Source organism: Eleutherodactylus coqui, chromosome 1 (assembly GCF_035609145.1).
Source record: "Eleutherodactylus coqui strain aEleCoq1 chromosome 1, aEleCoq1.hap1, whole genome shotgun sequence".
Taxonomy (NCBI): domain Eukaryota; kingdom Metazoa; phylum Chordata; class Amphibia; order Anura; family Eleutherodactylidae; genus Eleutherodactylus; species Eleutherodactylus coqui.
Genome location: NC_089837.1, coordinates 206,934,640 through 206,950,731, shown reverse-complemented (window position 1 = coordinate 206,950,731; position 16,092 = coordinate 206,934,640). Strand labels below are relative to the sequence as shown.

At 43.4% G+C, this 16,092-nt stretch overlaps 1 protein-coding gene across 5 annotated transcripts in view; it reads left to right on the top strand.

Annotated features, from left to right (window-relative positions):
- The window catches only part of SASH1 (SAM and SH3 domain containing 1), a 203,897-nt gene that overhangs the window by 176,032 nt on the left and 11,773 nt on the right, over positions 1–16,092 (top strand). For all 5 annotated transcript variants that reach the window (XM_066605454.1, XM_066605455.1, XM_066605453.1 and 2 more), the window contains 2 exons: positions 234–384; positions 4,043–4,156. In XM_066605454.1, the coding sequence (XP_066461551.1) occupies positions 234–384; positions 4,043–4,156 (265 nt within the window). The remainder of the gene's footprint in view (positions 1–233; positions 385–4,042; positions 4,157–16,092) is intronic.

Below are 16,092 nucleotides of genomic sequence, written 5' to 3'. Positions count from 1 at the left end.
ATATATAACTTTTGTCTCAGAACAAAGTTGTCCTTCACACAGCCTTGTGCACAATGCGGCTGTATCGTCACAAGTGTTCTCCTTGGCTTATGTTATTACAATTCTTCTCTGTGAAGGACACTGTAAAGTGTTACATCTCATGCTAGTGATGGAATACTGCTTTACAATATTGCATACTGCAGTATATACTGTGTCTATTAGACCTCACCTGTTAGTCTATGCTTGCTTTGTAGGAGCACATGCCAACCTTCCTTTTCAATGGATATGAAGATTTAGATACTTTCAAACTGCTGGAAGAGGAAGACTTGGAGGAACTGAATATACAAAATCCAGAACACAAAGCAGTCCTGCTTACAGCTATTGAACTCTTACAGGAATACGACAGTAAGATTTTTTTCTTTTATATACTTGAAAACAGAATTTTCAGAATTATAAAAGTATCTCTTTATTGATTATAATGAGAATGTTATGAAAAATTAAATTCTCAGCTCAAACTATGAGAGAGACAAAATAAATGTACAGTCCAGAGGTAGCATATGAGGAGTGTTAGGGGGTAGAGATGAGCGAGCACCAAAATGCTCGAGTTCTCGTTACTCGAGTCGAACTTCCCGCGATGCTCGAGGGTTCATTTCGAGTAACGAACCCTATTAAAGTCAATGGGCGACCCAAGCATTTTTGTATATCGCCGATGCTCGCTAAGGTTTTCATTTGTGAAAATCTGGGAAATTCACAAAAGTGATGGGAGCGACACAGAAACGGATAGGGCAGGCGAGGGACTACATGTTGGGCTGCATCTGAAGTTCCCAGGTCCCACTATTAAGCCACAATAGCGGCAAGAGCGCCCCCCCCCCCCCCCCCCCCCGCGCGCGCGCGCGCACTGTGAGCATAAAGATCGTTCTCCTCTGCCACAGCTGTAACAGCTGTGGCAGAGAAGAACGATGTTAGCCCATTGAATTCAATGGAGCCGGCAATACAGCCGGGTCCATTGAAAGCAATGCGCTGCGGGCGATCGCGGGATGAATTGTCAGGAAGGCATTAAATATATAAGCCCTTCCCTGCAATTCATCCAGAAATGTGTAAAAATAAAAAAAATATATATACTCACCTGGTCCCGGCAGACGGGAGTTCAGCGGCGGCCGGCGACAGTTCTCTGAACTGCTCTCTGTAGTATTCAGCAGCTGGGGATTTAAAATCCTCGCCTGCTGAATGAGCTGTCTCTGATTGGTCACAGCCTGACCAATCAGAGGCAGGTCTCACTCACACACCCATTCATGAATTCATGAATGGGTGAGTGACTGCTGCCAATCAGATTGGTCCCTGTGCTGAGCCAATGAGAGGCAGCAGTCACTCACCCATTCATGAATTCATGAATGGGTGTGTGAGTAAGACCTGCCTCTGATTGGTCAGGCTGTGACCAATTAGAGGCAGCTCATTTAGCAGGCGGGGATTTTAAAGCCCCGGCTGCTGAATAGTATAGAGAAGCAGTTCAGGAGAACTGCCGGCAGCCGCAGCTGAACTGCGGCTGCAGCGGAAAGGTGAGTATATATATTATTTTTATTTTTACACATTTCAGGTTGAATTGTAGGGAAGGGCTTATATATTTAACCCCTTCCCGACACTTCATCCCGCGATCGCCCGCAGCGCATTGCTTTCAATGGAGCCAGCTGTATTGCCGGCTCCATTGAATTCAATGAGCTAACATCGTTCTTCTCTGCCACAGCTGTTACAGGTATGCCAGAGGAGAACGATCTTTATGCTCACAGTGCAGGGGGGGGAGTCTCACTCCCGCGCTCGCCGGCAGCCCATTGCTTTCAATGGAGCCGGCTGTATTGCCGGCTCCATTGAATTCAATGGGCTAACATCGTTCTTCTCTGCCACAGCCGTCACAGCTATGGCAGAGGAGAACAATCTTTATGCTGACATATTTTTATTTTTTTATTTTTACACATTTTAGGATGATTTTCAGGTAAGGGCTTATATTTTTAAGCCCTTCCCGAAAATTCATCCTGAGATCGCCAGCAGCCCATTGCTTTCAATGGAGCCGGCTGTATTGCCGGCTCCATTGAATTCAATGGTCAGTGCTCGTTTAATCGAAACGAGTACCGTGTGGTGCTCGTCTTGAGTAACGAGCATCTCGAGCACCCTAATACTCGAACGAGCATCAAGCTCGGACGAGTATGCTCGCTCATCTCTATTAGGGGGTGAATACTCACCTGTAATGGTCGTGCTGTCAGTAACAGCAATGCTGCAGTCATCCAAAGCAGACAAAATCTGTACCCCAGAAGGGCTGAAGCTATCGCCAGCCAGGTCTTCTCTGATCTAGGTTGACCAACTCGGGACCATAAAAAATGTGCAGAGGATACAAATGATGAGGCATGTGGGAGCTGATGCACAAGGTTTGGGTTAAGCACAAAATATCTTCTATATAGTATTTTCCAATATCCTGTTTTGGCTTACATTATAGTCTTTGACTTCTATCAGCAGCATATTTGTATTTGCAAATCATGTCCTATGAGGAACGGTTAAAGGATCTGGGAATGTTTAGCTTGCAAAAAAGAAGGCTGGGAGGAGACATAATAGCGGTCTACAAATATCTGAAGGGCTGTCACAGTGCAGAGGGATCAGCCCTATTCTCATTTGTACAAGGAAAGACTAGAAGCAATGGGATGAAACTGAAAGGGAGGAGACACAAATTAGATATTAGAAAAAACTTTCTGACAGGGAGGGTGATCAATGAGTGGAACAGGTTACCACAGGAGGTGGTGAGTTCTCATTCAATGGAAGGCTGGACAGACATCTGTCTGGGATGATTTAGTGATCCTGCACTGAGCAGGGGGTTTGGATCCGATGACCCTGGAGGTCCTTTCCAACTCTACCATTCTATGATTCTGTCTTCTGTTTTAGGCTCTGTTCACACTAGCAATGTGGCTTCTGTATTCCTAACAAAAAAATGTAGCATTACCTACAAACAAAATAAATGTGCAGGTGCATGTATACTATCAGGCACAGTACAAGTAAACAAGATGGCAGCATATGGCAAACATTAAAGGAGTTGTCCAGCTGTAAACTGGATGGCCTATTCTCAGGACGGATGCTCAATGGTAGATCGTCAGGGGTCCGTCTTCCCTGCTGATCAGCTGTTCACTTGGCCAGTATGCTCATGCATTAGGCTTATTTCTGCAGGAAGTGGACAGTTATCACTTCAGTGACAACTTAGGCTGTAATTCCAAACTGACCACTTCAGTATGAACGGAGCTGTCTGCTTCCTGCATAAATCAGCAAGTGCACAAGCGCATCGGCCCTGCAAAAAGTTGATCGGAGGGGGTTCCCGGCAGTGGACTCTGGACAGTCTTATATTGATGATCTATCCTGAGGATAGGCCAATAATAGTTTACAAGTGAACAACCCCTATTTAAATAACTGAATCTTAAATTATATTACTGTTATAATTACTGCATACATTTTTATCAGACAGTGAGATGCCATCTACCATCTCAGGGTGACCTCATGTAGCTATGACCCTATACTAACAGATTTGCCTCTCTTTAGGCCTGCGTCTGTTTAGTTTAGGGTCTCATCTATATAAAGTGGCCTAGAATTTGGCAGATGGTCTCACTCTCATTGATCGAAATGCGTACTAAGAACCTCACATTTTAGCAAATCTAACAGTAATTCACAGTTAATGTTTGCAGTGTGCCGTTGTCTTGTGTATTCACTTCTGCACTTATAAGAGATGAATTTGGCGGATCTGTTAGAATCCGCTTTGTAACAAATGCTGATGGATCTTGTCCATCAGGTTTTCATTTTAACTGGATAAAACATTTCAGCCTCCTACACTATTGTGGAATCAAAGAGCTAGAGCCTAAATCATGCAGAAGAAACTGAAGCCATGACCATAGGGGCACTAGTAATAGTCATCACATATTCATATGTGCTAATAGGTAGTATTGTGGGAGTTTATTGAATCTCTTGGCGCTGACATTGACACTTCCCATATAGCACGACAAACATTGACTGTTGTCATTATATCTTCTATATACAGGTAATAGCGACCACTCCGGGTCTCAGGAAAAACTACTTGCTGAAGGAGAAAGTAGAAGTGGATGTTCCCCCCGGGACTCTGGCTGCTATGAGAGCAATGAAAACATAGAGCATGGTAATGGCATGAAGTAGACCTTGGCCAACATCATGCACACCATTCATACTGCTGAGGTTTCCATAGTTAGCCTGTGGAGACAACGTTTGGTAATTTATTGTTGGTAGCCCAGTATAGACAGCTGGCCAGTATGCACATAACTGAATCCTGGTGCCTGCTCATGCTTCTCCTAACACGGATCACTATGCTTGGCTTCTCATTCCCCTGTAGCCTGTGTGTCATCACTGACATTCTCTGCCTGTGTCATTTTCATTAGCATTACCATCCTTCATGTCACACTAATCCGGAGGACAGACTCCATTAACGCTTGCAAACTTATCCTGCGAATCTCGGCTATGGAATGAATTAACATTGTCGTATAACGTACTTAGCGGCTATTTTTATTACCATCAAGCTATCTTTCACTTTGGATATTTCAGCTGAAACACATTTTGGGCCAATTTCTATCAAGCTAAACATTGTCAAAAATGACCAGAAACTCATGTATTAATTATAAAGCCTTTGACATATTTAGTATATAAAAATGTACAGGAGCTCCATTATTAGCATTTTCGTCTTGACATCATATTACTATGTATGATTTCAAATATTCTGACCAGGAAATATCAGCAGAGCTATGCCTGTGCGGTTCAGAAACCATGTCTGTCCTTGGCACCCTTAGACTTTAAGGGACCTTTCATACAGGACAGAATAGGCCGCATGACACACTACCAGCTATGGTAAATTCTGCACCAAAATTTGCAGGCTACCGGCGGATTTTGATGCAGAACTGAAAATGGCTTGAAAGTTGCCTGCAATCACATCACAATCCACAGTCAGACCTGCAGATTTTGGCGTAGATTTTCATAGCTGCAGATTTGGCTAATTCCATTCTGTATGAATAGTCCCTTAACAGTGCCAGCTGTAATTATTAATTATATTTATGGTCTTGGTTCTGTATTTGCCCCAGTGCAGGAATATTTAGAGCAAGAGTTGCTTGGAGCACCTGTCTGGTTCATGTGGAGTTGAGTTGACCCTACTATGAAAGAAACTACAGAGAAGTCCAACTGGTACCTGGAACCCATACATTGCCATTAATTATGACCACTCAAGTGTACTGCGGAGGAAGAATAAGACAAGATTACCTATAAATGAGAAGACGTGCTACCAGTCTTTTCCAGTAGAAATATGATGCAAAATAGCCTAGACCCCCGTACAAAGCAAGGACGTTTCCATGAGACATCCCAAGACAAGGTCATTTCTCTGTCTGACTCCTACGGGAAGTATGTAAAGGATTAAGATTAGCGTATTCCCCATCAGTGTTATGCTGTAGCATATGTGCTATAATGCACACAGAATTACAATACAGATGGCTGGCTGCAATCTGTTGCAACCTCTTAATACAAGCAGAAATTGTGATTTACCATTTCTAATACTGCCTTCATAATTAAAGGCCAAGAAGCACACAATATCATCTCCATGCTTATGAAGCAGCACTGCTATACATAAAGATGGCCCTGTATCCCTGGGATCATGTAAATATTACTTGTCTTGTGAAGTAGGTTTGCAAGTTTTTTCTTTGTCATAGAGGGTTAGGGTCCGTTTACAGCAATCGTCCGAGTTCACTCCGGCAACCTGTTTATACAGGCAGATACATCGTTGGCTTGTTCATGCAAGAAATCCTTCAGTCGTTCTCATTCCCTGTATACGTGACGGAGAACGAATGAACGATCGGTATTTACATCAAATGATAGTGAACGAGCCAACAATGATTTTTGTATAAAATGAACAAAGAGCAAAAAGCAAATGCTTTATCATTCCTGGTTCGGTCATTGGCTGCGTTTACACTGAACGATTATCATTCATTTTCGCTTATTTGAATGATGTATTGAACAATAATCGTTCCGTGTAAGTGGAAGTAAACCAGGACATTCTTCATTACATCCAAAGCGTTTCTGGTAAGTCAGTAGGAGTGTCTTTATGGAAGGAGCCTCCATACGGCTGATCATTGATACATAGGATGAGATGGATGATGAATGGTGGGTGTTTCTACCTCTCTTGCCTGTTTACACATATAAAGACTCGGGTGTTGCTTGTTATATTGTGCTGCTCTCTATTTATGCCATGTCCAGTGACACTCTGTAGCCGTACATTCCTATGGTCAGACTTTTAATCCTTGTTTCATCCATGTTTCTTCTGCAACAAAAAAAATACGGATCCCAGCATAAGATAGGAAAAACTTTTCCAACATTCAGTGCTGGGATCATTTCTCACTTATGTTGATGAGTACAGATACAAAATATGCCCACGTGAATGCCCCAGAAATTACCGCAGTAAGTGACCTCCGTGTTGATCAGAGTTCTGCTCATCTACAGGCTTTACTCCTGAAGTACTCATACTGAGTTACGCTTCATTTTAATGCAACAGAACTACTTTATATCCAGTGTTAGAAAAGAAAAACTATTTTTATGGGCAGTTAGGTGGCCAGTAGTGTACATTGTAAGGGCGCTTTTACACTTGCAGAGGAATCGTTCAGATTCTCACGAGCAGCGAGAATCTGAATAATTATCGTTCAGTCTAAATGCAGGCACAACTGAACAACTAATGATAAATTCGACTGCCTGTTCACTGTGAATGGAGGCGGGCAGGTTGGAATGATCCTCGACCCGCTCCACCTCCATTCACTGAGCAATGATTCTTCCTATGTAAAAGCATATGAAGGATCATTGCCGGGGCGAGCTGTCGGGCATCTACGCTCAATAGATCTTCCTGTGTAAAAGCACCCTAAGCTTTTATAGTTGTAATTGTGTAAATAGAGACATATGACATTTATTTTCAGTATACGTGATGTTCCGATACGTTCTATAAGCTGTAATAAAGACTTCTGTTTGTATAACACCTCTGCTTGCTTCTTTGACTTACATCGTTCTAACCCATTGCATTTCCTGCTGCTTCCTCTGTTACTCAGTCACTACCACATATCATGTGTTGTTGCATAGCATGCCGCCATTACTGCTATTAATACTGTAACACATTGTATGAAATTAGAAGTGTTCTCATGATGCTCTCATTGTTTGCATGTAATCATGATTGCAAAGTTGGTAGTTCCATATTACATTTTATCAGAATCACTCAGAGCCGGGAAGTCAACCTCTCTGCTGTAACCCTGTCAAATGGCAGCAGGATACAGGAAGCATTGACCCTCGTGCATACAAATGGTTAATAGTACAGTGTTCATATTAGGACATTCTTGGATGTCAGAGTCAAACTAAGGCAGTTTAATGTTAAAGACGTTCTCAGACACAATTAAAAAATAACACACAAACTCCTAGCTCCCACAACTAGCAGACAACTTATCCTAGGTCCCTGAGGGGCGACCTAATAACCATGTATAAATATATCAGGGGACAATACAGAGATCTCTCCCATGATCTGTTTATACCCAGGATTGTGTCTGTAACAAGAGGGCATCCTCTACATCTAGAGGAAAGAAGGTTTCTACAGCAACATAGAAGGGGTTCTTTACTGTAAGAGCAGTGAGACTATGGAACTCTCTGCCTGAGGATGTGGTGATGGGAAATTCGATAAAAAAATTCAAGAGGGTCCTGGATGTCTTTATTGAATGTTACATGTTATAATCACTAAGGCCGGCTTCACAAAGGCGAGAAAATTATGCGAGATTTGTGCGTTGCGAGATGCACAAAGCTCGCACAAATATGAAAATGTGAGGATATATTAACATAAAAACTGTATAATAGCATTAAGCTCCTTTTACATGGCAGTGCCACTTTTTCATCACATGACCAGCTCACTAGAGGCCGCCAGGTACCAGGAGAAAGGTTGCACTGATGAAGTGCGAAGAATTGGGAGGTGTGTTTTTACCAGTGACTCTTTTTCTGCTATGTGTGAACATACTTTAAGGGTGCTGTTACATAAAGAGATTTTGATGCAGTTTTTGTCAAAGTAGGGTGTGGATCGAAAAAGGGAGAGAAAGTAAAAGGTGGCTTTCAGGCAAGCATTTTTTTCTCTCTCATGATCATCTGAAAGTAACATGCGCTGCTTTTGTCCACATTATGTGAAAATGCACCCATTGTAGGATATGGAAGATGATTAAAATATGGATGCGACCATAGGTCATCCGTATTTGATCTGTATTTGCCCCCCCCGTATTTGCATTCATTGGTAATATTTTCAAGTGAGCAAATATGGATCCCTATTCTCAGTAGTAAATAAAACCAATGACAGCAAATATGAAGGCAACTGCAGATGAAATGCTGGTGACAATGCTGATAACGTACCGTTGCAATATCTGTAACACAGCCGTATTTTGGATCCTTATTATGGCCGTGTTTCTCTTCTCAGAATCTACTCCTAGTTTTGTCTTCCAAAGCTGCATTCGACTCCATTTATACAGGGCAGTTTGGTTGCAGTAAAAACCACACCAAAAAGCGCATTGGTGAAACCATGTAGTAAAATGTGGCAAAAACGCACGCAGTTTTGTAAATGCACTTTTTGGTGCAGTTTTTATTGCAAACGAACGTCCGTGTGACTGGAGCCTTATGCCGCCTGCAAACGGGCGGAAATTCCGCAGCAGGATTTCCCACGGGATTTCCGCCGCTAGAAGCCTGCATGGGATTGCGTTAATAAACACAATCCTATGCAAACGGCCGATGTTTGGTCGCGCGAAATCTCGCACGGCAAACAAACCGCGGCATGTTCTTTTTCTGTGCGAGGCTTGCAGAGAAACGTCACTCACCTGCCGCCGGCTCCGGTCTGCGCATGCGCCGGCTGCCCGGCAGCTGGCACATGAAAGATCTGGAGCTGCGGGGCTCGGGTGAGTACGCGCTGCTCTCTGCAGGCGCTCGGGTCGGGTCCCGCGGCAAGAATTCTCGCTGCCGGATCTGACCCGGCCGTCTACAGGCATCCTTAGAGTCCTTTAACACGCTGGAATGAGCCTGCATTATGCACTCAGATCCGTAGCTTATTCTGCTGCTGCAGAATTCTACACCAAAATACACAAATCTAATTGTGATTTCGGTGCAGAATTTAGGCAGATCTAACCTATTTTAAATACTGCATCAAAATCCATAGGTAGTCCTCCGGATTTCAGTTCGGAATTTGCCACAGCTTGCAGTGCGTCCTGCAGGGTAATTCTGCACGTTTGAAAGAACCCTAAGGCTGGGTTCTCACTGGGCAGATTCTGGGTGGAAATCTCGCAGCTTTGCCGCGGCGGATTCGCCATCCCATGTGGATGAGATTTCTGAGAAATCAGGTCCACATGGCTAGCTAATCCTGGGATTAGCGGCTGCAGGCGGACTTGGCGCGGCAAAATTCCAGACGGAATTTCCACGGTAAATGCGCCCCGTGTGAACCCAGCCTAAAAAAAGCCCAATGCACATGACAGAACCCTAACAACACCTCCTGTCAGCCACAGTAAGAGCAGCAATAACATATGCAAATTGTGTCCTTATGCACAGCGCAGTGCGTACGCCCTACAGTATGTGTTTACAGCTTCCACAATTCCTACTTTGGTCTCCAGATTTTAGTGCTTTGTACATTAAAATAATTTATCATTTTGAAATGAGTTTTACAGTTTAATTAACTGCATACAAATATCAAAGCAGACAAAACGCCCCTTTGTCCTCAGAAGGTACTTCCAGCCAGAAGCAGACTTATTTCATCGGCTTTACTTGTTTTGAAGATGAAAGAAGCAAAATGGTTTTTACTTAAAAGAAAACGATGGTATCTACTGAAGAGAAAAGTCCAAAAACGATTTTCTAGTTTGATCTCGTTTTATCGAGCGTTCCTGTATGTATGGATGATGACCCTATGAGAGGGACGGAAAGCTGGTCTGTTTCATATTTTGAGGATGGGTGATGTCTAATTACACACATGGGATTTCACCTTTCTGGAAAATACTTTTACCTTGTAGTCTAAACATTATTTAGACCGAGCATAAAATAAGTGGCGTAAAGTATTAGACTAGTTAAAGCTAACAAGCCGCAACAAGCTACATGCAGGCCTTGACCTTCTTGCTGTACCTACCACTGGACCAGTAGGATACTGCAGTGCCCTTAGGCCAGTCTTGCATGAACAGATTTGAATTGTGGATTCCGTGATCGCCGCCACATGTATGATACCCAGGCATTACAGTGCATTGGGTTTTGCCGGTTTACTCACACTTGTGCATAGGAATTGCGGATTCCGTGAGTGGAAGAAAAATCGCAGCATGCCCCTACCCACTAGCGATATGTTTTCTTGCGATGTGAAAACGCATAATTATGAAACCAATGATTGTCAATGGTTTCATACTCATTTGCAATTTTTTCACTCAAGCCTTGCAGTGCTAAAAAAAAATCTGCCATATTGCGCGGCAGCCCCATTGAAAACATAGGGACAGTTATGGCAGTAGACTCCTTCTTCCCTGCGGGGGATGAATGGCTGAGTGCTGCCTGTGATTGGCTGAGCACTGTAAACAATCACAGAGAGTGCTCAGCTGTCATTCAATGATAGCTGGGCACTGCCTCTGATTGGCTGAGCGCTGTGAGCAATCAGAGGCAGCACATTCTGGGGGCGGGGATTTTTCAATCCCTGGCCTCCAGAAGACAGAAGACAGCTGCCAGGGCTGCAGAGAAGACCTGGACAACTCTCCTAGGTGAGTAAAAAATTTTGTTTTACTTTTTTTTATAGCTAGGGCTGATTTTTAGGGAAGGGCTTATATTTCAAGCCCTTCCCTAAAAATCATTGCTGCAGGGGTTGCCTGCAACCTATTGCTGTCAATGGGGCTGCAGCAGCGCCGGCCCTATTGAAAGCAATGGGGTAGCATCGCGGACTTCTGTTACAGCTGTGAAAGCTATGACAGAGGATTCCTTCATTTGAACGGTTCCCGCGGGGATGAAGGAATCCCCTGAAATAGCTGTCACAGCTGAGGCAAAAGTCTGTGATTTACTCCCTATGTTTTCAATGCGGCTGGCGCTGCTGCCGGCGGCCCCATTGAAAGCAATGAGCGATATCGCAGATTTTTCTTAGTGCTGTGAGGCTTGAGTGAAAAAATCGCAAATGAGTATGAAACCATTGAAAAGCATTGGTTTTATAATTATGCGTTTTGACTTGCTGTTGCATCGCAATAAAACGTATCGCTAGTGGATAGGAGCCTTAATTGTGGATTCCGGGCATACGAGCTCCATTGATCTCTATGGATGCGTTCGATCCGCAGAGTATACACAGTTGCATTGCATATGGACGCGGATTCGTACTCTTGTTGCTAGGAGATCAGATAACAAATGCTATAAAGAAGGCAGGAGTTCATGGGCAGACAATACAGGACAGAGTTGGGGAGCAACACACGATCCAGCCTGCTGTCTGCAACCTCCGCTTATTCTTCTGGGCTCTTCCTCTACAAGAAAGTGGTTTTTTGTTTCTTTTTTAAGGTGGTTTATACAAAAGAGTAGAATAAACCAGCCATGAATATTACAACATTAAAGAACGAAAACACTGAACTCCTATTGAAATCGGTGCTTTTGCTTTGTCCAGTTGTACGGACGTGATTATCACAGCGGTACAAGGAGAGAAAAACAAGCTCATGTGTTCTTGTCTTGCGACTTCCGATGTTTTGTAGTTCATGATTCATTATGGAGCCCTAGCTGAAGAAAGTTTTTTTAAAAACACATACATCACCTAGAAGCACTAGCAGCTCCACCACGCCTTATCCATGGTACCCCGGCACTGGTCTTAGGCACCTCTTCTGGCTGGGGATTGGAAGATCTCCACCTCCAGGAAGCACTGCTTCTGATTGGCTAGGAGGCGCGGCTCAGCTAATCAGACCCAATGCTCGATGAATCAATCAAAGCCAATGAATGGCTGTGATTGGTTCATCAAGCGCTGGCCTTGATTGGCTGAGCATTCCAGACACAAAGACACAACTCACAGAAAATGAAGCCAGATACAAGATATATACTGCAGGGCAGGCTCAATCACCATGTACCCTGATAACATGCAGCAAGCCAGATTGCAATATAGAGGAGCAAAATATTCATGTGCTGACCAATGGGCAGCCATTTAACTCAACGGGGGGAAGGGTGACTGCTAACAAACCTAATCCGCACAATATGAACCAATACCAAGAATGACTGCCATAGAAAAGTGCAACCCACTCTGAAAAAACAAGTGGATTGCCCCGTATTAAAAAAGTGTGCCACACTAGCATGCCATCCTGGACTCCACCAGCATCTATAGCAAGCCGCATGCACAAAAAAAAGTTCTATTCACTATGTATTAGTACGCAGCGCAAACATATTTGTGTCAATAAGCCTAATGTTAAAGCGTCTGTCCATCATTTTACAGCTTACCTATAGAATTAATCTACACCAATATTTGAATAACTACAATTTATAGCAAGTTTCCCAATTCTGCAGGCTTCAGAGCTGAAATTTATGACCATTCTTTGCTAGCCCAGTGCTCACGTAGAGTTCTGTCTGTTGATTTGCATTCAGGGAAGTGTTATTTTATACGTATTAGCATATTTTAGCTATCTGATGTAGGAGCTCGGCTAAGCTTTCCGATCTCTTCACAAGCTTGCTTGCTGTTTTCAATAGCGAGTTGCAGAATTTAGAATGATTGCAGCTCTGGACTAGTCAGAGCCTGAATGCTGGGGTCTATACAAGATAAGTAATGGCATCTGTTTACAAAGTTTCACAAATGTTTATGTTGATTCTAATTTTCCATAAACTGAAATGATGTTTCAAGGTGTTTATCCGTGTTATGTAAAATCGCTACAATCTTTACAGATTTGTGAAGGCATCAAAAATACTGCAGTGGATGTTATTGTTGGGAAATATGTAGATATAATGAATATTAGGTTGATTTTGCTAATTAAAATAAATCATGAAGGTGACAGAAATCTCTTTTGATCAAAGGATTAACTATTAGCAGAGATACAGTTTAGAAAGGCATGTCTGTAATTCAAGAGAGGTTTGACAATAAGATACTTTTCCTTTCATCAACCTAATTACAGCTGTTTAATGTATCAGAGCAGCGTGTTAATGGTAGATGACAGGTGTTAGTTGTGTTTGGAAGGGGTCCAGCTTTCCCTTTGGCTGCTGAGATATTTAGTAACTCTGGCCACCAGGAAAGCTAATTCCTATATCAAAACTTGGCACAGTAGCGTCTACATATTTTTTTTGCCACAAGACCACTTAATGAAGCAGAATGGAGAGTTAGTACTAGTTTCACTTAGAATGAAGACTAGAATAACTACTGCTTCTGGGTCTGAGAAAAGTGGAGACAAGAAGTGCAAAAGTGGCTACATCCAGATACAGGGGTAGGCATTATAGATATTCATCTTGCATAACTTGTAATAAAAGTTTTTACAAATCCCACTGAAGTATTAATTATATAGCTTTTTGCTGCTATATGTTTGCGCACAGGGTCATGTTTCCAAATTTCTGCATTGCCATAGAAACTTACATGCAGTGGCTGACACTTTCTGGCCAATTAAAGCTACTTTATGGCTCTCTGCCACACTTTTCTTTAGCATTGCTTTTTGCATGTTATCCGTCTGTAATACAGCAGATGGAGAAAAGGGTAATTGAGGTACAGAATGGCATCTTTGTAAATTTCCATAATTCCTCAGGGTTCTTAGATAAGATTTGTTTCTGCTGTCAAACTGAGGTCAATATACTGTTACAGATTAGACCTAACAACAGAGTGCCAATCAGCAAGTGCCAATGCCACACACACAGGGAGCATACATTTTGTTTGTATTTTTGTAATAGTTAAAGGGATTTTCTGTGGAAAATACTATTGATGACCTATCATCTGGATAGGTCATCAATAGTTGATCGGCTGGGGTCCGTCGCTCGAGACCCCGACCGATCAGGTGAGCGGACGCATGATGTCAGCGCCGCAAATGCACAGAGGTCGGAGCGGAAGTCTCTGCTTCGGCCTCTGTGAAATGGCCGGGGCTGGTAATTGCAGACTCAGCTCCCATTGATTTCACTGAGAGCTGCACTTGTAGTTACAAGTGCCCGCCATTTCACAGAGGTCAGAGCAGAGACTTCCACTTCGACCTCTCTGTGGGCGCACAATCAGCTGATCGGTTGGGGTCTCGAGTGACAGACCCTAGCCGATCAACTATTGATGACCTATCCTGAGGATAGGTCATCAGTAGTACTCTCCCTGGAAAACCCCTTTAAGAAAGCTGCTACTCAGACGCCTCTGCTCTGTGCCAGTCAAAGCACTGGCTGCCCATCAAATACAGAATTCAATTCAAACTCATTACCTTCATCCATAAAGCTCTCCATAGCACTGCGCTGCCCTACATTGCTTCCCTCATCCACCACCCAGCCCTTGCCCTCGGCTCCCCTAACAAAATCCGATTATGCGACCCTTTAAGTCAAACCTCTCATTCCCGTCTCCAAGCCTTCTCCAGAGCAGCACCAGTCCTCTGGAACACGGTACATAAAACTATCCAGGCAATCCCTGACAGACAAAACTTCAGGCGTGCTCTAAAAATGCACTTCTTCAGGCAGGCATACCACATCTCCTAAAGCAAACCCCTCTGTACTCCACCTAATAACATGCTGCCTGACATACTGACTGCAATCCCTGCTAGCTGTAATCAATCCCCCCCTTGCAGTCATACCGATTCAGCCACTATACGGCTTAATGTCTGACCATTGTCTGTGTGTATAGAATCCCTCACTCTCCACCTCGCCATACCGTGCACATCTCCAGCCCCTTTACCTTCTGTATCCCCCCCATTACTTGTAGTATGTAAGCTCGTTGGAGCAGGATCCTCACCTCTACTGTTTACATCAATTGATTACTTCATGTAATCGTGGTTTTGGTTCTGTTCTCCGTTTTGTAAGCGCTGCAGAATATGTTGGCACTATATAAATAAAGAATATTATCATTATTATTATTAATAAACACTTAAAGTAGATAAGCAAGTGTAAATTACAGAAACACCATCCTGTGTGGGACATGATACATGAAATATAAGCACAGATTTGAATTCCTCATCAAATTCCTTATCAGATGCATATGTCACATAGACCCCTTCTAGAGATGAGCGAACGTGCTCAGCCACGCCCCTTTTTCGCCCGAATACCGCGATTTCCGAGTACTTCCGTACTTGGGCGAAAAAATACGGGGGGTGCCGTGGCGGCACGGGGGGTAGCAGTGGGGAGTGGGGGGGAGAGGGAGAGAGAGAGGGCTCCCCCCTGTTCCCCGCTGCTACCCCCCGCACCGCCACGCCTCTCCCCGCCCCCCGGCGCCCCCCGAATCTTTTCACCCGAGTACTGAAGTACTCGAAAATGGCGGTACTCGGGTGCGTAAGTACTCGAAACGAGTACGTTCGCTCATCTCTAACCCCTTCCTATTGAAAATATCGACTTGGGCAGGGGTCTATGTGACATATGCATCTGATTAAGAATTCAATGAGTAATTCAAATCTGTGCTTATATTTCATGTAAATGGTGGCCATGTTGGATGCCACAGTTCACAGATTTGTCCCTTTAGCGACATGCCAACCCCCGTTTCCCATTTATTCAGGTGTTTCCATACCTTTGGACCACCCTGTATTACACTCATTCTGTTTATCCATTACATTATATATTATGCTTTCACACAGTAGAATATCCTGCCATGGATATCCACACCAAAATCCGCGTGCCTACTTTGTTGGTCATGTGTATTTTGGTGTAAATTTTCTTTACGTCAAAATATTGTACTGCGTATTGCCAGATATTTCCATGTTTGTGAAAGTGCCCTTAAAGAGAAAGTGTCTTTATTGCCCATAGCAACCAATCAGAGCACAGCTTTCCTTCTTTCACAGCAGATTATCAAAAGAAAGCTGTGCAGTGATCATTATTTATGAGCAGTAACAACAGTTTCATAAATCCGCCCCTATGTGCTTGGTAGGCACATCTGATTAAACAGTTGGTTGTCGAAGGGCT